This window comes from Pollachius pollachius (assembly GCF_949987615.1).
Source record: "Pollachius pollachius genome assembly, chromosome: 10".
In the NCBI taxonomy this organism is placed as follows: Eukaryota; Metazoa; Chordata; class Actinopteri; order Gadiformes; family Gadidae; genus Pollachius; species Pollachius pollachius.
Genome location: NC_136943.1, coordinates 23,011,687 through 23,036,672, shown reverse-complemented (window position 1 = coordinate 23,036,672; position 24,986 = coordinate 23,011,687). Strand labels below are relative to the sequence as shown.

The 24,986-nt window shown below is 41.2% G+C and overlaps 1 protein-coding gene across 1 annotated transcript in view; it reads left to right on the top strand.

Annotated features, from left to right (window-relative positions):
• The first annotated feature begins 6,289 nt into the window (after positions 1-6,289).
• Positions 6,290-24,986, top strand: part of abcc1 (ATP binding cassette subfamily C member 1 (ABCC1 blood group)) — a 122,069-nt gene continuing 103,372 nt past the window's right edge. The window contains exon 1 of the mRNA XM_079744587.1: positions 6,290-6,385. Within this exon, the coding sequence (XP_079600713.1) occupies positions 6,329-6,385 (57 nt within the window). The 5' untranslated portion in view covers positions 6,290-6,328. The remainder of the gene's footprint in view (positions 6,386-24,986) is intronic.

Here is a 24,986-nt window from a genome sequence, read left to right as displayed (position 1 = left end):
GAGTTTGTGGAGTTGTGAGGAGGAATAACTCAACGCCATGCCAACCAAGGACGGATGCCACCTAGCCTCGCTAGCCGCTGGCCAAACAAGGTTAGCGCCACTTAGCAGCCAGCCAACAGCTGACCCGCTAGCCAGCAGCTAGTCAGCCGGTAGCCCGTCTGCCAATGCCAACGTCAGAAAAAGCTCTCACGGTGGACTCCAGCCGAGCTCGTGGAAGTTCGTGGAAACGGTGATAGAGGGCTTTTCAGGTTCGTCAAACTTTGATTGGTAAAAAAATAATAATAATCCAAATGAGGGCTGCAATCCAAAGTAGAGGCAAGGTCCAATATTGTGCATAACATGTGGCCATATAACCCAGTTCTGCCATATAATTCCTTATTTGTTATGTTTTCTTTTGGAGATCACTAATAATAATGGATTGAATCTATATAGCGATTTTCTAGACACTCAAAGACAGTGGCGTCATTAGGCCTATTTTAGGGGGGCTTCAGCCCCCCTAAAATATTCTTAAACCCCCCTAAATAATTTTATGTTCATTTATAAATTATTATTATTTTTTTTTTTTTTGCAAAAAAGTGCCGACAAATTCAATATAATGTGGCGAGAATTTGAGTTTAGATAAATAATCATATAACCAGTTATTATTAACTTAAATGTGATCATAAATCTTAGTTTCCCTTATGGAAGCGGTAGAGAGTCAGAGTCAGTGCGTCGTTATCGAGTCCATTCCACTTGTTCATATAGAGCACGCCCACATCACTGAAATCCAGTTTACGTTTTCCCTGCAACCTAGGTTGCACTCGGTACCTGGGTACCTGCAGTGTGTGTACCGGGAGCGGAGCACACAGAACCGACTAGAGCAGCATTAGGAGAAGAACGTGAACAAGAATGGACATACAAACCCTTTTTTCAAAACGTAACCCTTTTTTCAAGAGAGTAAGTATCACTGCTGATAGTAACAATAAATTAGCTGCAGTCCCCCAGCTAACAGCAGAAAGTCCCACGTAATTGCCAAATGCTCCCTGTTTGACAAATAAAAACCTGGCTTACACACTCAGAGTGGGAAATTGATGAAGCAGCTGCAGCATCTCACTCCACTACAGGGTTTGATTTAGGTGACAAAGACACAGGGCCCAGACAGGTAAAGCTGAAGAGCTACCCACAAGATAGCTTTGGTACGCAGAAGCGAGCATTTCACCACAACTGGTTTGAAAAGCACAACTGGTTAGAATATTCAGTCAATCAGAATACAGCTTTCTGCTTCCCATGTAGAGTGTTCGGCAAAAGCATCAAACATGATAGTTTGGTCAGTAGTGGTTGCAAGAACTGGAAGAAAGCTTTAGTCATCTTTGGCAAACATGAGATTGCACAAACACATAAGGACAGTGTTGTTGCATGGAAAAGCTACCAGGCAACTAGAAAACAGGGAGACGTTGCACAGATGATAGCTTCTGCAAATGTGAGTGAGATAGTAGAGAGAAGAGAATATCTCAGGCGAATTGTTGCAGTCACTTCTATGTTAGGGAGACAGGGACTCCCTTTTCGTGGCCATGATGAAGGAAAGGACAGCACAAACAGAGGGAATTTTCTTGCGTGCATGGAGCTTTTGAAGGAATTTGATCCTTTTCTTCAAAAACATAACCCCCCATCAAATGCTCATTATACCTCAGCAACCTCCCAGAATGAGATGATTGACTGTTGTGCCCAGGAAGTGACAAGTGTCATTGTAACTGAAATGACAAAGTCCAAACTCTGTGCCATCATGGCAGATGAGGCAAGAGATGTCAAATCAGAGCAGTTAGCTGTTTGTGTCAGGTATGTGTCAGATGGGGCAGTGAAGGAACGTTTCCTAGCACTTGCAGAGATGAGATCATTTGATGCCCAGTCCATTGCAAATGAGCTGCAGCAGCAGATTCAAAACAACGGTCTTGCAGAGCTTAAGTGTGTAGCACAAACATATGATGGCGCAGCTGTCATGAGTGGGACCACTGGAGGTGTACAAGCACACTTTAGAAGGCTCCATCCTGAAGCTATCTATGTGCATTGTTATGCTCATGAACTCAACCTGGTGTTATGCCATACTTGCAAGGCCATCCAAGAGGCTGTGGAGCTTTTCAGCTTGTTGGAGTGTGTTTACTCTTTCTTCAGCACCTCCCTAGTGAATCATCACAAGTTCATGGAGGCTCAGACAAGGCTTGGATTGACAACAGTTGAACTTGTGCAACTTTCAAACACTCGCTGGGCATGTCAGCTGCGGTCAATCAGTGCAGTTCTTGACACATTGTCTGCCATTTTGGAGTGCCTTTCTGCTATTAGATCCCCTATAGCTGTTGGTCTCAGAGCAAAGCTCTATAAGTTCTCAGCAGTTTATGCACTACTGATGTTTCAGTCACTTCTGTCTGTAACCGAAGAACTCCACAAACTCCTTCAGAACGAGACTTTACACCTGGCAGAAGCTTTCATCTGCAAACAAGCAGTGTGTGACACACTTAAGGGCAAACGCACAGATGTATTTGCCACAGAGCTTTACGAGAGAACCAAAGCCCTGTGCCCCACCCACAGTATCCCTGAACAAGGTGCCAGGACAAGGCATAAACAGAGGAAAATGGATGATTTTGTGCTGGAGACAACTGCAGGTGCACGCACTGAATTGAACAACTCAGACACATTGAAAAGAGAGTTACTTTTCCCTTGTGTGGATAGGATGGTTGGTGAGCTTGAGCAAAGATTTTGCAGTGTAGATGCAGGGCTACTAAGAGGCATACAGGCATGCAGTCCTAAGTCTGAGAACTTCTTGAGTGAATCACACTTGAATGAACTTGCAAAACACTACAGCATTGACCTGAAAACAGAGGAGGTTCTGGTGGCCAGAAACTTTCTTGCCCGGAAAACAGAGGCTGGATGTTCACCCAAAGATATGTTGACTGTGCACAACCTCCTTGATTCAGACATGTTTCCCTCTCTGAAGTCAACCATCCAAGTTGCCCTAACAGTGCCTGTAAGCAGCTGCTCGTGTGAAAGGTCCTTTAGTGCACTGCGTTGGCTGCACTCCTGGCTACGTCAAACAATGGGTCAGAAAAGACTTCACAGTCTTGCAGTCATGTCAATTGAAAAAGAGGAGCTTCAGCACCATAAATCACAATAGAGTGATAGACGCCTTTGCCACCCTTAAAAACAGACGACATTCTTTGATGCTTCCACCCAACAAGTAACTGCCAATTGTAGCCATGTTATTTTAAAATGATGTACTTTCTGAGAACACAGTGCTCTTTTTTTTGCATACAGTTTTGGCTAATACATGTGGGCTCTTAATGAATAAGAAGCATTGGTTAAATACGGCACTGTAACTATGTGGATTTTTTTCTTTTTGATGTTGTTAATGCTGTAAACATACAGTACTTCCTGTGTTTGTTGTTGTACTGTGTTAAAAATGTAATGGTGGCCTTAAACATTTGCACAGTAAAGTATCTCTGTTAAATCTGTCCAAAACGTGCAATTTCTCAGTTTTTGTTAGCTGTTGTGAAATTAAACGTTCGCTCACATTCTGTGCATCTCCTGGGGGCTAAGCCCCCCCTGTCCTTAAAACCTAGTGACGCCCCTGCTCAAAGACGCTTTACAGTGAAGGGGAGGACCTCACTAACCACCACCAGTGTGTAGCACCCACTTGGGTGATGCACGGCAGCCAATGTGCACCAGAACGCTCACCACACACCAGCTTGAGGTGGAGAGTGAGGGAATTAATGAGTCAGCCAATTATACAGGAGGGGGGCTAGGGGGCTAGATTGAATGAGCCTGGTTGGGCTAGGAAACCGGGGAAACCCCTACTCTTTGGGGCCCTGGGATCCTTTTATGACCTCAGTGAGTCGACACCTCAGTTTTACGTCTCCTCCGAAGGACGGCACCTTCCACAGCACAGTGTCCCCGTCACTGCACTGGGGCATCAGGATTGATGTTAAGGCATGAGGGAAGAGCGCCACCTATTGGCCACCACCCGACACCACTAACAGCACCTGGTATTCCCAGGCGGTCACCCATCCAAGTACTAACCAGGCCCGACCATGCTTATCATCGGAGATCAGACGATATTGGGCGTGTCCATGGTGGTAAGGAGCTCATCCCTCCATCTCAAGCACCTCCTCTGCATTGGTAGCCCTAAGCCCCCCAACCCACAGGAAGACAGAAAGATTAAACATACACTGATGGTTTAAAACCGACCAAGTTATTGATAAAAATGTTTTTCCATGTGGGTAAGGTTGCATTCCTAAAACATTCAAACTATACAGTGAAATTCCAGAGACGGATATTGTATCAAAAGATCAAAGAAAATAAAATTAAAATAAAGATCGAAACCCTGTCAACGACTACTTATGACGTACTGTTGGGTCTTGAAGGGTTGTCCCATTTCGTAGGGATAGGGTTGAGGGGTAGTAAGTACACTTACGTAGAATTGACAATACGCTTAAAATAAAGAAACATTTAAGTACAATGCAATACCACTAAGTATTGCAGAATTAGTATACTTATTTTGAGCACATTAAAGTTGATACCATCTATTGTGAAGTACACTTTTTAAAAGTACAAAGTAAAAACATACTTTAAATGAAGCACAAAAAGTAAAAGTATAATACACTTAAATATACTACTTTTTCACTCGGGTATGCTATCAATATTTATGTATAAAGAATTATTTACGGGTGATTTTGTATTAATGTTATGCTGTAAGGTTAACATAGGCCGATAAGGAGTTCTATACTCATACAATAGCCAGGCCATTACATTAGAAGGCCCATTTGCTCTAGCAATGTGTGAAAGGCTACTTCAAGACAAAGAGCTTGTGAAACTGAGCGGCCTGACGGCCCTCACGTCACGTCTGCGCTCCAAACACAATATACTGATGGTTACTCTTTCTTAAGGACCTCCTTAGATCCGTCTTCTCCTGCTGTTCCTCTCCCCTCTGCATGCCTCAGACGCAGCTGGTTCCTGCTTTGCAACCGGAACCCTCCATTAAACAAAGTTGTTCATCTTGATTTTTTGTTGTTATTCTCCCTTGTATGCAATCAGTCATGACACTAATGGTGCTATCAAGGGGCGTAGCCACGTGGGGGAGGGGGGCACGGCGACCATTGGTCAGAGGGTGGCCACCCTACTGCCCCCCCCCGAGAAAAAAATACAAAAATATATATATATATATCCTGAACAGATACGGCCTAAAAGAAAGCTGAAATATATGCATTATTATTTTTATTTTATTTTGACTCATTTTTATTTAAAGTCTTCGATTTTCATATTATTAATAAATATTGCACAACGCTATGGTTTACCTAAATAAATGATTTGCTAAAATGACAATGACATGTCTTTCTTTCATTTACACTAAAACATCCTCATGTTATGAGGACGTTACGAACCCCCTCACATAATCATGACACTTCGCACAACATCCAAGCACCCATTCCAATAACATGGGATTATCAATAAGACGTTATTAGTGTCCATTAGAATGTTGATTCAATTCCATTGTTTATGGCCTGAAGTGCTGCGGGAAAACCGCCGCTCTGAATGACGCGGAGTGTGAGTTTTTAAATGGAAGTTTTTGACAATCAAGTGCCACCCCAAATAAAAGACTGTCCCGAGCTGCCTTGGCAACGCCCCTGGTGCTGTCCATTTGCATGGTATGCCGGTACATCTGACCTACGCTAGCGAGAACGTGACGTAATTTTCTGGCTTCCAGCACTTATTGTGTTCCCGTTTTCATTGGCTAGTCATTGTCAACTCTCTCGTCGAAGGTACTGTCGGGCCTGAAATGCTTTGTCCAAAACCCATGCGCATCGATAGGGTTTTGGATTATTAGTTATTATGTTGGTAGTAGTGTTTTCTGGTTATTGTTTAGTAATTAATGAATGGAAACATTGTTGTGTTCGAAATTGCCACAGTTTATCTCATGCAAGAGATTACAAAACAATCCTTTTTTGAGCATAGGTTAAGTTATATTGACGTTGATTTAGGATTTTAAAGAACTTAAACTCTCTTGACTCAATATGGCATGCATTATAATGTAAGAGCCCAGTACTGTCAATACAATAAAATAAAGGCAATGGCAGCCTCACAAATATCGCGCAGTAGGTGGCGGTGGTTCGCGTTTCGTTGTTAAAGCGCCATTGTAGCACTTGGAAGAAGAAGAGGAAGATAAATATGGCCTGGTTGATTTGCCGGTGGGCGGGTCTATTTCTTGGTGACACCTGATTGGTTGACGCCAAACTCACAACGACTTTAGGAAATCCATACTGGCTATTTTCATAACATCCAAGGAGAAGTGCACGGTACTGTTATGGCGCTCATGGGATTTGACAAGTTCTGCAGTCTAGACGGATCCGATCCGTTTTGGGTATGTATTTATTCATGGCCCTTCTTTCCGCTGTTGGCTTTGAGTGATGAGGTCGATGTTAAGTAACCGGCGTCCTGTGGCCAGCCTCTTACAGATTAGCTTACCATGGCGGGAGGTACTTGATCACCGTCAGTTCACTATGAACGTTACCCGACTAATGGTCGTTAGGGATGTAGAGGTATCATAAAAGTTATCCGGTGTTGTGTGAACAGGTTTGGGTTAGGGATAGGGTAATGGTGTGTTCCTGAATCCTCGAACGCCAGACTTCCGAGTCGTAAGTCGAAGATCTCCCAGCTTTCTTGCGGCATTTCTCGGAGGCACGCCCCCTTTTTGTCTTCATCTTTGAAATTTGAGCAGACCGAGAGCAGTGGTGACGCTCTCAACAAAATGGCTGCGCCCGTGAAGAGATTATTTATTTTGTATTTGTACCACGTAGGTCATTTTAATGTCGATTTTAAATGCTCTTACACACTTGATTACATTGCTACTTCATTCCGGTCAACAATGTATACATTGCATGGTCTTGCTGTGCGTGCAATACCATTTTTTTTTTGTAAAGTTGTGTTTGTTTTCGGGCTGGTTTGCTAAAGAGGCTAATGTAGCTAACAATAAACAACGACTAGCCAATTTCATGACACAATCACAAAGACGAACAGGAACGCTTATGAATGCTCTACAACTCGGAAGGCTGGCGTCCGAGGATTCAGGAACACACCATTAGGCTGGCTGAGTGATGCTCTTCACTCCAGATGGAGCGTCACGTTAGGGCTTTGAGTCACAACAATCCGCCGGCCAACATGTTACACTTGTTTTCACGGCTTGCCTGAATACTTCAAGAATATTTGTGTTCATTCATTGAACACTGAATTAAATATAATAGAATACCAACAACCATGGTAAATGACTGCGGTCAAGTCAGCAGTCATTCGTCCATCCGCGGTTAAGCCAGCTGTCACACAAATTCTTCGTGCGCCTTTACTCTAAACAGCCTTTGTGCGGTATCTCGCAACGTTTTCAAAATAAAAGCCTTCACCTCCGTTTGTGTGTTATAATTGTGTCTATAGGAGCGTTCATGGTCCTGGTGATAACGAGACGGCTCGCCAGTGATGACGCTCACGACGCGTGTTTCTGACAGCGGACGTTCATGTGCACTGCGGTGGGATATGCATAGGCCAAAATATGCATATGTGAGGTTTTCAAACAAGTAGTCAGCACAACGTTTAGTATGGTCATATCAGTCAGTGCTGGAACTTATCTATTATTTTGTCTATAGCTCACTTCAAAGTGTTAACATAATGCAATTTGCAAAGGCCAAAATATGCATATGTGAGGTTTTCAAAGGACATTTTCTCAAAATCTATACAGTAAAATCACATGGTTCCGTGTGTACTAGTAGGCAGTGTAACACTATGTATGATTATATTAGTCACTACAAGAATGTTTTTCTGTCTTGCCTACACTTGACATCAATGTGTTACCACAATGCAATATCTGCAAACTCTGCAATGCAAACTCATTGTGTTTATCTTCAACAGCCATCATTTTTACCATAACTTATAAATGCCTGGTCTGAGGTCTAGTTTTTGTGTGTTTCTCACAGCTCATATGTCAAACTAATTGAAGGCTCTTGTCTTTTGTCAAGAAATCTATTAATTATCTGTATGACTTTATATATTTTAATGTTCTGTTTTTGTATTTCAAAAGTGTCAGGCGTGGTTTGTTGGCATGAAAGTCTTGGGATTTGTTCTGTAAATTAATGTATGCATATATTATTTTAAACATGTTTTTATTTTTTTATGAGAGGTACCGGATCTGCCTAAATAAGTACCGGAACACAGGGAGGCTAAAATTAAGAGGTGCCGGATCTGGTTCCGGCAGGATCTGGCTCAAATTAACCACTTTTAATAGTAGGTAGTGCGTGGTTGGAAGAAGTGATGTCCTTCAGAAAGAACACATATCAAGTGAAAACCGTTAAACTGAAAAACTGGATGGTCATCGCAATAGTCCTGGACGAAGGAGTATATAGAATCGGCCCATAAGCTACTCAAAAAAGAACATTTCTGCAAATACAAAAACAGAGCATTAAAATATATAAAGTCATACAGATAATTAATAGATTTCTTGACAAAGGACAACAGACTTCAATTAGTTTGACATATGAGCTGTGAGAAACACACTAAAACTAGACCTCAGACCAGGCATTTATAAGTTTTGGTAAAAATGATGGCTGTTGAAGATAAACACAATGAGTTTGCAATGCAGAGTTGGCAGAGTTTGCAGTTATTGCATTGTGGTAACACATTGAAGTCAAGTGTAGACGAGTTCTTGCAGTGACTAATATGATCATACATAGTGTTACACTGCCTACTAGTACACACGGAACCATGTGATTTTACTGTATGGATTTTGAATAAATGTCCTTTGAAAACCCCACTTGCATATGCATATTTTGGCCTTTGCAAATTGCATTATGTTGGCACTTTGAAGTGAGCTATAGACAAAATAATAGATAAGTTCCAGCACTGACTGATATGACCATATTAAAAGTTGTGCTGACTACTTGTACACAAGTAACCATGTAATTTTACTGTATAGGTTTTGAGAAAATGTCCTTTAAAAACCTCACATATGCATATTTTGGCCTTTGCAAATTGCAATATGTTAGCACTTTGAAGTTAGCTATAGACAAAAATTATACATAAGTTCCCTACACCGAATTCTGCATCCCACCGAAAAGTGTGACCCCCACGGGGCGCTGTTGCATATTTCCTGCAACATGCGCGAGTTTGAAGCGTAGACAGGCATGACTAAAACATAAATAAAACTTAAGATCTCCCCCCACCCCCTCATCTTGTTATTAAATGTGCTTCATAAATACATTTGATTTGATTAGCATTCCACAGACCCATACAATGGATAGGTAGTTTAGTACAGTCCGTCACCTTTACTTCTTTCCCTATAAAAAGCTACAGTCAGTGTTAAATAACATTGAGTTACCTTTGAGCATTTCCTATTATAGGCTACTGTGTAAAATGCTGTTTAGAATTAGCATTAGTGTCAAAAAAAAGACCCACCGGTGGGGGGAAATGTTATGTTTTATTTATGTTTTGGTTATAATGCACACGGTGCATGTTACAGAAAATGTGCAACAGCGCCCTCTTGGGTCACACTGTTCAGTGGGTCGCAGAATTCGGTGTAACACCCCCGGCACTGACTGATATGACCATATTAACCGTTGTACTGACTACTTGTACACAAGGAACCATGTGATTTATACGTTTCGGAGAAAATGTCCATTGAAACCTCACGTCCATACTTGGTCCTTTGAACACCCTTGTTTTGTTTTGGACGTTTTCACGCCGATCTGGTAGCGATTGCAGCGATCCACACAAACACACAAACGTTGGTGAAGGCTTTTATTTTGAAAACGTTGCGAGGTACCACACAAAGGCTGTTTAGAGTAGAAGTGTACGAAGATTTGCGTGACGGCTGGCTTGACGCGGATGAACGAATGACTGCTGACTTGACCGCAGTGGTAAATGTGTCTTCTAAAATAAAATAAAATAGTTGTCGCGACCAGATTTCCACGTAGCCTAACACATATATAATCTAACACAATCTAACAATAGAAAGCCTTCATAATGAACATCATGGGCTTCGCATTATGTTTTCAAGGTTCGGTATGCCTTATTGTATGAATTTGAATATTGCATTTTTGATTTGGCAGGGATATTTCTTGTGCTTCTCAGCAAGTTATTATATGCTCACAAGGAAGGAAGGAAGGGAGGACAATACCATTTGAGGTAGAGAGAAATGTTAGTATCGAAATGATTAATTAGAACTATATATTTGCTTGATGAATAAATGCATTTGGAGTGGAGATCCAGGGTGTCATTATTTCAGATCTTGAACTTACACAAAAATTGCATTTAGAATTTAGCTTGGCAAAAATAAACTTAAACTTCTAACTAGGGTTGCTCGATTTTGGAAAAAATGAGAATCACGATTTTTTTGGTCAAGATTGAAACCACGATTCTTCAAACGATTGTTTTTGAGTTTGAAAATAAAATGCATTTATTCGGCTTTTTTAAAAAGAAGGTAACTGAGTTTTCAAAATTCTTAAACTACACAGTACACAAACTGTTCAAATAAAAAAATTGAAAATGTTCAAATTGAAAAAAATCTACAAATAAATATGTATCCAGCTGTTCTGTAATTTCTATACAACTTTCAATGAATAAAATAAATATGCTAGAAAATTAAATAAGACAGAACAATCGGTTGAAATCGATGACTGTCCTGCTGTCGTCGGGGTTGTTGTCTTGTGTTTTTGTTTCTTTGCCAATTCGTTGTAAGCGACTTTATGATTGCGTCTCAGGCCCCCTCCACACTAACCCGGGTAAATGTAAAAACGCACATCCGCAATTAAAATGATCTCCGTCCACACTATCGTTTTCATAACATTTTCGGAATGTTTTGCATCCACGTTCCACACTGAAATTATTTTGATAACAGTTGTTGTCATGGTTATGCAACTCCGCCACACCTCTCTGTTTAGATTACAGGCGCACGATCAGCTGATATTTACGGTTGATGGTTAATCATTTTCGACCCTGTCTTGTCCAGAAACGCCGCTCCAAGTACGGTTTGAACTGCTGTTTTTCGGGTTTTTTACAATCACTTAAGAACTTCAAGTACAGAACTCTCCTCCGGCGTTGGAGCAACGAATATGTTTGAGCCAATATGTTGAGTTGTATCTGGAGATAAATTAGTACATTGTACAGAGAGATCATCATTTGCATTTCACCTGCCATTTTTTTGATGAGCGTCTCGGTTTTGAGCGCAAGCTTGTGGCAGCGTCATGGCACAGTGTCATGGCAACCGAACGTCATCGTTTCTGAAAGCCTCCGTCTACCCTGTCCACACTTCGTTTGTAGATTTACCCGGGTTAGTGTGGACGGGGCCTTAGGTGATTAAACAAGTTTGTCGTGTTTTCACGGGGTGCAGATATAACATTGTAGCACATTTTGCACATTATGTGGGCCTGTGCCTCGTCGGCTTCTTCGAATCCGAAGTGTTGCCATATTAGAGAACTCGTTTTACCCTTTTTATCAAGTAAACGCGGCTGTCCTCCCTCTGCCATCTCGCTCGCACTGTTTTCTGAATAAGGTGACCACACACAGGGGCCGCGTTTAATGCTCTGGGGGAGGGACTGAATTGCGCATGCGTGTCTCTTTCACAAAACCTCATAGACAACGGAAAATTCCAAAAGAATCGTTCCAACTCGATCGTTTGAACCAAGAATCGAAATCGTGATCAAAATTTGATTTATTGCACAGCCCTACTTCCAACACAGATCCAGTTGAAACATGGACCACACATAATTTCTCATTTGTTATTTTAACAGAAATTGACCTACTTGTCATTTGAATATCAAAACATTAAAATCTTTTTGTGCATTAGTGGTGGGCGGTATTGGCTAAACTTAATATCATGGTCTATGCGAAAATAATTCGCAGACAGTTTAGTAACCCTTTTTAGTTAAATTACATTATAAGGTAAAATATGTATTTTAACCTTAAATAACCAGAAAGAGTGAGGCATTGGACATAGTAAGAACCTGAAAAGTTTTTTTTTTTTTTATGTGCAATTGATGCAAACATTCAACATGAACAAAGGTAATGTAAATTAAATTAAATATGATGTCAAATTAAATAAAACATTTAAAGAACACAGGAGAATAAGAAAATTAAAGCAACAAACTCAAAGAGAAAAAAATATCTATAGTGTGTGGTTAATCTAACCATTATAGTCGGCCGCTGTCTGGCCTGTTAGAGTCTAAAACATTGTGAAAACGGGTAACCAGATGTCTTAAACCAGCCCCAGCCAAAAGGTTCTCTCCAAAGCAATGTTGCCCATTATCACTACATGAACCTGGGCCCCGTTTCCCGAAAGCATAGTTAGCCTAAGTGGTTCGTGAAGTGCGTTGTACGAGCATCGTACAGTTTTCACACTGTTTCCCGAAAGCATCGTTGGTAACGAATGTTGTGAAAACACTCTTATCTTACGAGGACTCCAGGGGTACTCGTAGGGTGCTAAGAGCATCGTTAGCCTACTATAGCCTCAGTGGTGTCACCAACGGACATTCCGTGTATTGGATGCGTTTTATTAAAACACATCCAATACCACGTAATGTCCATTTGGCACAATTTCACAATAGGCCTACCCCCAAAACAGTGGTTACCGCCGATATATTACTCATAGACTATACTGTTAGATTTAAACAGCAAAGACAGACATGTTAGAAGTCAACAACAACATATTTTATTGCAGCAATTTAAAATTCCAAAAATACATGCGCAGCCGAAATGTATCGATCTGCATCGCACTGTAAGCGCTTCAATGAGACTGTGATGAAGTTCACTATTTATTTGACCGTTTTAAGGACATCCCTGTCCTTAGTGGAGTGCACAATCGCCAAGTTTAGAGCGTGGTTTCTGCAGTGAACGTAGACTGCTGCGGGAAACTGTGCTGCGATGCGTGCCTGAACGCCGCACGCTTTCCCGCTTACATTACCAGCACCATCATAATGCGTTTTAACACTGCCAAATATGCCGTCGTATGCACGCGTTTTTCGCGGCACGGTCCGCGCGTTTACACTGCCCGAGGTAAATTGCCTGCCTGACCTAGCACCCCAATATACCAATATATATAAGTGAAATCCGCGAACTGCTGATCATGTGAGAGAAGGTTAGGCAGTCGCATTAAACAAAGAACTTGAAAGATGGTGCGATCTACGAGAGAGACGCAGAGGAACTTTCCTTACGAGGCTTTTGTCGGGATAAAAAACAAGTGGTCAGCAAAATAAAGAATATGCTTGCGTTTTTGCACTTGTAAATAATTAATCGCGTTTGTAGCCTACACTCAGACGTGAACTCATTCTTGCATGCTGCTGTCTTCATTCATAAAAAATAAAAACATTCGGGAGTATGGAAATTATTCTAAAGAGGTCTAGACTCCATACGCAGCCCCGCCTTCTCCAGTGAACCAAGAAAGCCCGCGCCTTGACAAACGGGGGATTTGACCCCCTCGGTTTTTCACTGGAAATTGAGATAAGACGGTGAAATAGTCGGGCGTGCCAAGCTGCGACCGAACCGGCTTGGCAGTGTAAAAAGGCCTATACATCATCCTGCCCAACAATATGGGCAGGATCTAGACCAAGCTCTACTACTCGGGTCAGAAATAGCCGTGTGCCAATGCCCAGTCTCTGCGTTTGAATGATAATGAATTAATGAAATGTTGCATTTTTAATGTTTACACCAAAGATTCTAGACTAGAGAGTGGGCGCCAATCAATTAAACCTCATGCAGAATCAGATAAAGTCGGCTCTCTTTGCTGCGCAAAGCATGTTTCAGAAATCTCAAGCACATTAAGATAAATGTAGTTGTCACACAAGCTATTTTTGATTTTTGTAATATGAACTTATTTCAGGGGGGAAAATGCCTGAAAATATAATCTTTTTAGCATTCATATTATTGCAGTCTATTTTTTTCATAGGCTACTCTTCTGTTGGCCTTGATGGGGAGATATTTTAACCTTTTTTATCCCCATTTTCCTGCGACATTCCTGCGTCTCCCCCTCCTACAGAGCCCATTTCAGCACTGTGTCAGTGGACAATTACAATCCTACTACCGTCGTTAGTGCAGTGCACGCACGTTCATGTTAAAGAGTAATTCCGGTGTTAAATGGATTTGGGATATGTTTTGTATGATAACGAGTTGAAACGTTCGTTTTGGAGCACAAAAACGTATAGACGCTTTCTTCAGTTGGCTGTTTTTAGCCGATTCTATCAAAACGCTATAAACTTGGAACGATGGGGGCACTGGTTATGATAAAAACTAAATTGCTATTTTAAACCACTTAAAAGGCTAAAAGTACCCTGGCACTTCTTTGATAGTATAATAAGGGTCTTAACATATAAAACGAGGTATTGACAACTTTGTAAGTGTACAGATTGTTTATTAAAAAGGACATTTTATACACACAATACCATCAGTAGATCCCCGTCGACGCCATTTTGTTTTTATGACTCGATAGGTAGATTGGCGAACAAAGAGATTGTGACATCCGTCAGCAACACGCAAGTTCTGTTTTCGCCAATCTACTTATTGAGTCTTAAAAACAAAATGGCGTTGACGGGTGATCTACTGATGGTATTTTGTGTATAAAATTTCATTTTATAATAGAAAATCTGTACACTTACAAAGTTCTTAATGCCTTGTTTTATATGTTAAGACCCTTATTATACTACCAGAGAAGTTTCGGGCTACTTTTAGCCTTTTAAGTGGTTTAAAATAGCGATTTACTTTTTACCATAACCAGTGCCCCAATCTTTCCAAGTTTAAAGCGTTGAAATGAAGAACTGAAGAAAGTGTCTATATGCGTTTTTGTGGTCCAAAACAAACTTTTCAACTCGTTATCATACAAAACATATCCCAAATCCATTTTACACCGGAATTACCCTTTAAGAGGAGTTTCGGGAAACGCTCCAAAGAAATTAACGATGGTTCGTAAGATCCATCGTGAGAATGATCGTACGAGCGTGGATCCATCGTTATCGGGAAACGGGGCCCAGGTGATGAAAGTTTGTCTCGGTAATAATAATGATGATAATAATAATAATAATTCATTGATTGCTGAGTCTCGTCTTGGGTCGTACTCCAGTGCAAACTGTTGCACGCATTCGGGTGCATTCCTCATATTGACGGACATGCATCGTTTTCAGGTGGTTCACCAGGTTTCTGGTGTTTCCACCTCTGGCTGAAACAAAACTGCGACACAACTTACAAAGTATTGTTTGTTGGTCGAGGTCGGAGATCTTGAAACCAAACTAGTTCCAAACGATAGAGGAGCCCCCTTTCTTCTTCACAAATTCATCGTCTTTTTCTTGATTTTGATAGCGGGTAACAGTCAGCCGCAGGTTCGATATTTGCCCGATATTCGGTTTTCATTTACTACGCAATCGGATTAATCAACACAATTGCATTTCATTACGGGTGTAGTATGTTGAGGTCAGTATAGAACACCGTATCAACAAAAATCACAGCGACATGTTGTTCCTATCGATATCTTTGCGAGGAAAGCTCTATCCGGCTGCTATCTGTTTTAGGGACCGTCTACAAATTACACCCCACAGACTGGTGGCATACACGTTACTATGGAATTGTTTCAGGAAGGAAATCAACACTAATCAATAGAAACACATTTTCTCATTCTGATTGATGTAGTACTTGCCAATTGTGGGTTTTTACTTACTACGGGACATTATTTGATGATATTTTGCATTATAGCGAATAAGGATGCAATTAATAGTTTGAAATATTCACCAAAGAATCGATAGAAATACATTTTCTCATTCTGATTGCTGTAGTACTTGTCAATGGTGATATTTTACTTACTACACGTCATTATTTGATGTTATTCTACTTCATTTAAGAATGCTTGATTCTGTTTTGCTGGGAGGAGGGCATTAACCTGGCAGGTTGCCCGCTGATTTGTCGGTTCTACTTGGTGCTGACTGAGCACAGCGTCATTAAATGGTAGATCAATACGCCGCTAGTATTTTTTGGAATGCTCGATTCTCATTGGCTGCAGGGTGTCCATTAATCCCTGACACCTGCTAAGTAATTCCAATGAAATTGTCTGTTCAGCCTTCAAAACGAGAGCTGGTAAATTGTGAAAAATGCATTAAACTGTAATCAGAAAACGCGGTCATATGCTTTAGACCCTATAGTATATGTGGTATAAAGGCTGGGACGAATTTTAAATGATAAATATCTACACTTTATGTTGAAAGTATAGACCGTCGCAATTCCCATTGAAACGAATGGCGTGGTGATTAGCCTTCAAAACGAGAGCTGGTAAATTGTGAAAAATTTATCAAACTGTAATCAGACAACACGGTTATATGCTATAGACCCTAGAGTATCTTTGGTATAAAGGCTGAGCCGAATTTCGAATTATAAATATGTACAATCCATAACGTTAGCTCTCTGGCTCATAGCTGAGCAGACTAGAATACCTCCCGTTGCCAAGTCGTAGCTAAGGTCCGTCCTATTTGCTGGAGGAGTGAGCAACGTTTCCATTGCATAAGAACCTTACGGGAGGGTAATGATTTTTCCAGGTATTAGTCAAACCCTCAGGCGTTAACAGGGAAACTAAATTATGGCTTGTGAAAAACTTTATATTTTGATTGTAAAACGCATTAAAAAATATAAATAAATGGTCTTAATTTCTCTTCTTTGGCAAGTGACCATGGTATCGATCGTAATTAAAGAGGACTACTTTTTGAGGGAGTTTAACTCAAATTTCTATACATCTAATAAGCATGCAATACGAATAAGAAGAAACAAAATTATTAAAGTATTTGAATTGTTTTATTGTGTTGGCAAGCAAGAACTGGAATAAACGGGATAATCACCTAAAGGCAGGGCAATAAACAGTTTGATATGCCTGGCTCGTGGAAGGTTACAGCTCTCGACTTCGTGTCGGGCGGTAAGTCGTCTGAGAGCTGGGCATATCAAACTGTTTATTGCCCTGCCTCTTGGTGATTATCACCTACATATTTTGCATTATAGAGAATAAGGATGCAATTAATAGTTTGAAATATTCACCAAAAATCTCTCTTTCTCATTCTGATTGCTGTAGTACTTGTCAATGGTGGGATTTTACTTATTACGCGTCATTATTTGATGTTATTGTACTTCATTTAAGAATGCTTGATTCTGATTGGCTGGGAGGAGGGCATTAACCCGGCAGGTTGCCCGCTGATTTGTCGGTTCTACTTGGTGCTGACTGAGCACAGCGTCATCAAATAGTAGATCAATACGCTGCTTGTATTTTTTGGAATACTCGATTCTGATTGGCTGCAGGGTGTCCATTAATCCCTGACACCTGCTAAGTAGTTCCAGTCAAATTGTCTGTTCAGCCTTCAAAACGAGAACTGGTAAATTGTGAAAAATGCATTAAACTGTAATCAGAAAACGCAGTTATATGCTATAGACCCTATAGTATATGTGGTATAAAGGCTGGGACGAATTTCAAATGATAAATATGTACACTTTATGTTGAAAGTATAGACCGTCGCGATTCCCAGTCAAATGAATGGCGTGGTGATTAGCCTTCAAAACGAGAGCTGGTAAATTGTGAAAAATGCATTAAACTGTAATCAGACAACGTGGTTATATGCTATAGACCCTAGAGCAGGGGTCTCAAACTCGCGGCCCGGGGGCCAATTGAGGCCCGCGGGATGATGTTTTGTGGCCCCCTACTTGACATCAAAGTTTAGTAATAGTGCGGCCAGCGTGTTGTTGTCAAACGCACCTTTTTGCTGAGTAGCTTGCCACGCTTTTTTATCACTTGTGATAGGGTGACCAGATGTCCCAGATTTGCCGGGACAGTCCCAATTTTGAGTTGCGTATCCTGAGTCCCGACAAAAGCCAAAGGACACTAAAATGTCCCGGTTTCCACCAATCACTATGAAATGTCCCTTGTTGTCAGCGATTACATAGCCAACATGATCTAAATATTGCCCAATCATTAACTTAGATTGGGTCAGTTGTGCTCCTTTATTCTGTGGGATATTTGATGTGGCCAGGCCTGACCCCGATTCTACCTCCGGCGGCCCCCAGGTAAGTTGAGTTTGAGACCCCTGCCCTAGAGTATCTTTAGTATAAAGGCTGGGACGAATTTCGAAATATAAATATGTACAATCCATAACGTTAGCTCTCTGGCTCATAGCTGAGTGGACTAAAATACCTCCCGTTGCCAAGTCGTAGCCAAGGTCTGTCCTATTTACTGGAGGAGTGAACAACATTTCCGTTGTTTAAGAACCTTACTTGAGGGTAATGATTGTTCCAGGTATTATTCAAACTAGGGGTCGACGCCGATATTCAGCATTTTGACGCATATCGGCATCAGCCTTTTTTTTTGATCCGACGGCCGATAAGAGATCAATTTAAAACTGGGTTATTTTGGCTCTGATGCAGCCGCGCTTCTCTGTCTGCTGTCACTACGCTGTCTCCAGCATTGTCCCACCCACAGCACCATCTGATTGGTTACACGCTATGGTTACACGCAGAGCCACGGCGGGTAACAGCCAATTAGCAGTGAAAGCTGTGCATGCACAGTGCCCACACACACAAGGCGGAGAGGAGAAAAAGTTTTGTCTGGTTTGGTTTCGAGGTACGTTAGGCAGCAGACTCTCCCAGAATTGTAATAAAAATCCCAGTCCTCTACAACTTAAAACTACTAGTAACATTACTGTGAGCCCATTAACGTTATATAAACATAAGCGGCAGCTCTGCTCGCTTGCAGTCCGTCCAGGCAGGCCTGTTAATCACTCGAAACAAGGTTGCTGGTAATATCGATATGGAAATAGTCCATGATAGTAGTCTGTGTGTGAGTGAGAGAGTAAAAACCTTATAAACTTAATTCAGTCGTTTTATTGCAGGGAAGCACGTTAAGCGGTGGTTATACTTCTACAACTGCATAATGCGCTATCCAACTGCGTAACCACGGAGCCCCTCGAGCCCTTAGGCTTTAAGGTGAAGGCTGTTTAGCTTTTAGCGTAACGTTAGCCCAGCAGTCTGCTTTCTCCTTCTCTGGCTCTAGACGCTCAGCAGACTGTAGAGAAACTCTACAACTCACGACTACTAACGTTACTGTGAGGCCCAATACGTTAGCAGCAGCTGTCTGTTCCTATGATAAACACTGATTATTAAAGTGAAGATGCTGTAGGCTATTTAGTGTTTTTTAACGGTTTAATCACTTGAGACAAGGTTGCTGATACTATTGAGAGAGAGAGAGAGAGTTTTATTGCAGGGAAGCACGATGAGGGGATGGCTAGAGAATAATGTGTGTGTTTGTGTGTGTGCGTGTATGTGTGTGTGAAAGCCAAATGAGAAGCTGCAGAAACTGAAAACAAAGCACCGTCTGTCTGAGAGAAAACTGGTCGGGCAATAATGGCTGTTTAAAGCTAGGGTGCGTAATTTTTTTACTGTAATATTTGGCAAAACTGTCATAATAGCCAGTCAGCTATATGTAGGTGAAGTGCTCTGAGAATATCTGCTCATCACTTTGGTCTCCCCTGCCTCTGTGTGCCGCCCCCAAAAATGCTGCCGCTCATGTACACTTTGACCAATCAGAGCGAGGCTCTGATTCTCCGTTCTTATTGGCTGTGGGACTATCCGTTCACCTTGGCAACGACGTTGGTGCGTCCCTGCGTGAGCATTCACAAGCCTAGCAGTCTGACAGTTTTGCACTACTATGGTGGACAACAAATGAATAGCAATGTCTTCATCAACGGCCCCTAAATTTCCCATTCCTCGGATACCAACAACTAACACCGCTAGGACAGCGAAAAAAAGAGGAAAGACACTTGTTGAAAGGACAGCTACTAAAAGGGAGGCGGAGAGAGCTCGAAATAAAACCAGAGTAAACATTGGCGTGGCTTATGAGCGATGGAGAGAGTTACGTGACCTGAGAAACTTAAAATCGGATGCTGAGATGGCTACATTTCTTATAGACAGGTAAGGAATAGTGTTATCTCTCCATGGTATATTGTGAAGAATATGTAAAGTGTCGGCTGGTATGGTTTTTTATTAGGCAAAGCCACGATAACCGTTACATTACGGTTCTGTAATGTAACCGTTTCAATACGATTCTGTAGGATGTCTTGCATCAGCCCATGGTTGTTTTCCGGTCCGTTTTATATGTTAGTTATGGTCACACTAACCTGTCGGAATAACAGAGATTGTGCTCACACGTAGCCTAGGCCTCAACTAAACTGTGGATAATGTCCGAGTCACGTTTGTGTAAAAGCTACTTTGACACAACTGCCAAGATAAGCAGAGCGAGGGAAGTGTAGCATATGATATTCCATGTTCCATATGAAATGTACAATTACTTACTTATACATTTATACTGACAATTGGCTCCCCTTTTTTGTTAAAGTATGACATGAAATAAACATACTTGCTCATTTGTGATTCGTTGAATCACACGGCCCGTGTCTCCACACAGGCCATGTCCTCTTGCCCCACCCTGTCAAGACCTCCCCGACCGCGACCTCGTCCCCTTCCTCGTCCCCTGCCTCTGCCCCTAGGCTGCCTGCCTCTAGCAGCAGGCCGTCCGCTGACCCTATATATCCCACATCCTGTGCTGCTAGGACCTGGGACATAATCGTCCCCAGAGCCATCTGGGCTCTCTTCTTGTACACTCTTATAATGCAAAAAATTGGCGTTATTGTAGTATAATTCATCACTTCAAAACGTCAGTACATAATATTGATGACCAGGTTACTAGCTCTGGCAGCTTATGCTAATGCATTACAGTTGCAATTAGTTTGCTATCTTGCTTGGCTGATACAGCTACTTTTCTTAGGCCTACCAGCACAATTACAATGATTTTAAGATAACATACATGGTATGTCTGTGAGTAAGACGTTGATGCTCAATATGTACTTATGTAGTTATCAGCACTAATGTTTAATTACCTCGGAATCAGACATGGTGTTTCGTCTTCCTATCAATGTAACTGAATTCACATGAACGCGCATAACTGACGTTGGGAGGGAGGAGCTACAGCAGGTAGGGCGTGGCAGGGAGGGACCAGAGAGAACACAACGGAATCTCAACGGCTGTTTTCTCCCAAATTACCCACCCTAGCTTTAACTAGGGAACTATTTATTCATTTAAATTTTCAGTTAATTTCATTAGAACACCCTGCACTTTTTGTTTTTGTTTGAACTTTAAACGTAAAAGATTAACATTTTAGTTCAGTTCGGGAAAATTTTAGGGAGCCATTTATTTGTTTATATTTTTTGCCAATATGGTGACCTATACTGTCCTCAACATACTACCCCTGTCATAGTGCAATTTTGTTGATTAAGCCAATTGCAAGATGAATCCGATTGCAAAACTGAATATCCGGCGAATATCCAAACTGCTGCTAACTTTTACCCGCTGATTTAGATCAGCGTCAATTTATACCTGCTCACTGTCTGCGTTTTCGCTCATTTAAAAAATGCATGACTACTTCAGCTGTTGATGCACATGTGTGTGTCATATTTTGTTGTTTACTGTGTTAGCAAATAGCAGTTGCGACACACGATGTTGTTGCTACATTCGCTCAGCGAATGCATGCTACCTCTGTCAACAAAATAGATCAAAATGTTTCTTTGTTTTTCGAAACAGTGTGTTTTCATTCAAATAAAAAAAATTGATGGAGCTACTATCAAAGTTAAATTTCAAGCAAAACAATAGGGGGATTATTTAGACTACTATTGCGATTGTGATTTTGTCTGCGCATTTTTTTAAATGTTCTGTATTATTCACTAAACAAGCAATAAATCATTCTGTATTATGACCAACACAACATTGGAAGCGGTGAACATAAACTGCTCTTTCCTTTATGCCAGGCCTTTGTGTTTAGATTAATTGATATTATAACATCTTTACTTAACTATTAAATTGTAAATTAAAAATAAATACGAATCTTACTGATCTCAAGTCAGTAGCAGTAAAAAATAAATAAATAAATAGACAAAATATCTATTTTATTTTTAATCGCCTTTGCAATTTGCATATCACGTTCTATGATATCACAATGTTGGTTTGAATCCGATTAATCCTTCAGCCCTACTGCCTATATCTGACAGGTTTTCTTGCAAAACATTACAAACAATTCATGTAGTTCTCTTGGCTCCAGATTTCACCATGTCTTACAGCAAATATTTTTTATCCAGGGAAAGCGTGCATCCAGCTCACAATGCATTGTGTGTTCTGATTAGCTTCCTCTAGTTGAATCGGATCCCAATCACACCTCATTTGCATTATTACTTTCCTATTTTTTTTTTATCCCCCCTGTGATGGGGCAATAGACATTAAAGGGGTAGTTCGAAATTTTGGACATAGGGCCTGATTCCCAAGTCAGCCTTGGTGTTCTTTATCATTGGAGACAGTTTAACACATTTCATTCAGTCCTTCTAGTTGCAGAGTTTGCTCGTGCTAGGCTAGGGCACGGCAACAGGCAATACTAGCCTGCTAATAAAACAGTCTTACCCACTCCACAGTACACCCGAGGCAAATCAACTATAATGCCAGACTATAGATGTAAATGTCTGTGTTGATAGAATAATGTTAGAAATAAAAATAACCTCGCATCGCATGAATCATCGCATTTTGAGGGAGTACTTTCTCAGTAGAAGCGGAATTTAACCTAGGTATCAGTCCGCCGCTGCCGTAGCCTACTACCAGGAATATAACACTGCTGCTGAGACACAGCAAGTCCCTCAAAATGCAATGCAATCCAAGGTTGGTTTGACTTCTAACATTATTCTGTCAACACAGACATTTACATCGACCGTCTGGCATTATAGTTGATTTGCCTCGGGTGTACTGTGGAGTGGGTAAGACTGTTTTATTAGCAGGCTAGTATTGCCTGTTAGCGTGCGCTAGCCTAGCGCGAGCCAACTCTGCAACTATAAGGATTGAATGAAATGTGTTGAAAACTGTCTCCAATGATAAAGAACACCAAGGCTACCTTGGGAGGCCCTATGTCCAAAATTCCGAGCTACCCCTTTAAGGGAGTACTCGGGCTGGGTTTTATGTAATAACCCAGCCCGAGTGCTTGGCACAAGGTTTTATGAACATCCTTAATGTACCGACAGCGATATATTGTTTCTTTCTTCTGACAAACGTACTTAATGTAAGTTGCTCTGGATAAAGCATCTGCTAAATGTTAATGTTAATGACGTGTTCGAGGCAGATTGGAACGTTCATGTAGTGTTTTTGGGAAACTAGCAAAGCAGTAGTATTTTACTCCTTTATTCACTCAGGTTCTTATTTCAATAACAGTGATGAAATGGCATTGATTACTATGTTACAGATGTATTGGCAAGTTTATGGTAAACCCATCCAACTTATTCTAGCACCTGCAACAGAGACATGCGGTGGACTGGCAAGAGTGCAGTGTACCTCCAACTAAAATATTGGCCACATCGCCCAGCCCTAGTAAACATTGGGTGAAAAAATGCAACCTTCAAAGCTGGATATTCCCATGCCAGCAGAATCATCAACCAAACGTTAATTGAAAAAGGGAGGCCAACAATTTCATCTGTTCAGGCTTTCTGGGTTTTCTTCAACCTTAGCAAACCATTTACCGATGCTGAGGTTCTAAGGAGTGTGTGCATGGACACGGTTTTGAAGAACTTGCCACAGACAAATTTATGTACAAGGAAGATAGTTGCCTCTGTGGAGCAAATACCTCCGGCATACTTTCGGCTTTGTTTTGATGGGAACGATTTCCAAGATGAGCTGCATTTGATCCAGCTGGAAGGTTATACCACTGCTGACATTTTAACAAGCATGGCTCGCTGGCTCGTCATTAGAAAAAGTCACATTTGCGCCGGGATCTCTCTCTTTATTTCTAACGTTTTGGTTATTGAGACACCGTTAATGTGCATATAAAAAAATAAATGTAAAATTAGTTATTAATTTTTCAAATTTCTTGCATGAAGATACAAAACAAGCCCTAGGCCTATTCCAATCTTAAAGACGGGAATTAGTTTCAGCATCCCCAACAAGGGAAGCAAGCACCGCTTTGAGTGCAGCAGACATGACTTCGGCATCGGCTTGTGTAGGCTGGGTTTTGTCAAGCTTGTCAATTGCTTGTCCACAGGTTATCAGGCAATTGTTAATTTGTTGAGCCGACAGAAATGTGTTCATGCCTTGAAATGTGTAAGAAAAGCGCCAGATACTACACACGAAACACTACATTGTTTGGTTTGGACTAGTTAAGGAAAGGAGCTATAACGAATAATACCATGGACTGTAAGAATAGTAGGCCTACACACCCACCACCAATTTAACCAGATTTAACATATAATTACATAATACATAGTCGTTTCGCCTGTCATACACTCTGTACGTATCATGATTCATTTTGTCAGACCTTTCCTGTAGGTTATTGCGCAAAATGTACAATGTTGCTTAGGGATGGGCATTTGAAGAAATGTCCTTGATTGTTCATCAATAAAATGAACGATCAACTATCGATTTAATCGTTATTTTTCTATAGGCTATATGAAAAATTCCTGTGACGCTCAAATGTTTGGAAACATTTAAAAATGACAAAATCTGTATTCCAATTCCAATAATACTGTGGCGTCTCCTCCGGGATCGCGCAGGGGATCCAGGGAATTGGGGCTGTCAGTTGACAAAAGGGGCTTTTGTCAACTTGTTTTGTCGTTGGGTTAATGGGTTGGGGTAGTTAATTAGTTGTGTGTTGTTGAGTGTTGACATGTTGTGTGCATCGCTGCCGCCACCGTCACCAAGAGAGACGTGTTCGTTTACTGGGTGCGCTGGTTTCCATGTTTGTGGTTGGTCGTTAATAAAGGCAGTCAGTAGTCGTGAGGTGTATGGGGCACGGAACTTCATAATTGGTTCAACCTGGGCTCCCGTCTCGTCCTTCCCGTGCTGCTTGCCACAATACTTATCGGCCAACAATAATCCAACAAGGCAAAAAGCGGGCATAAAACTGT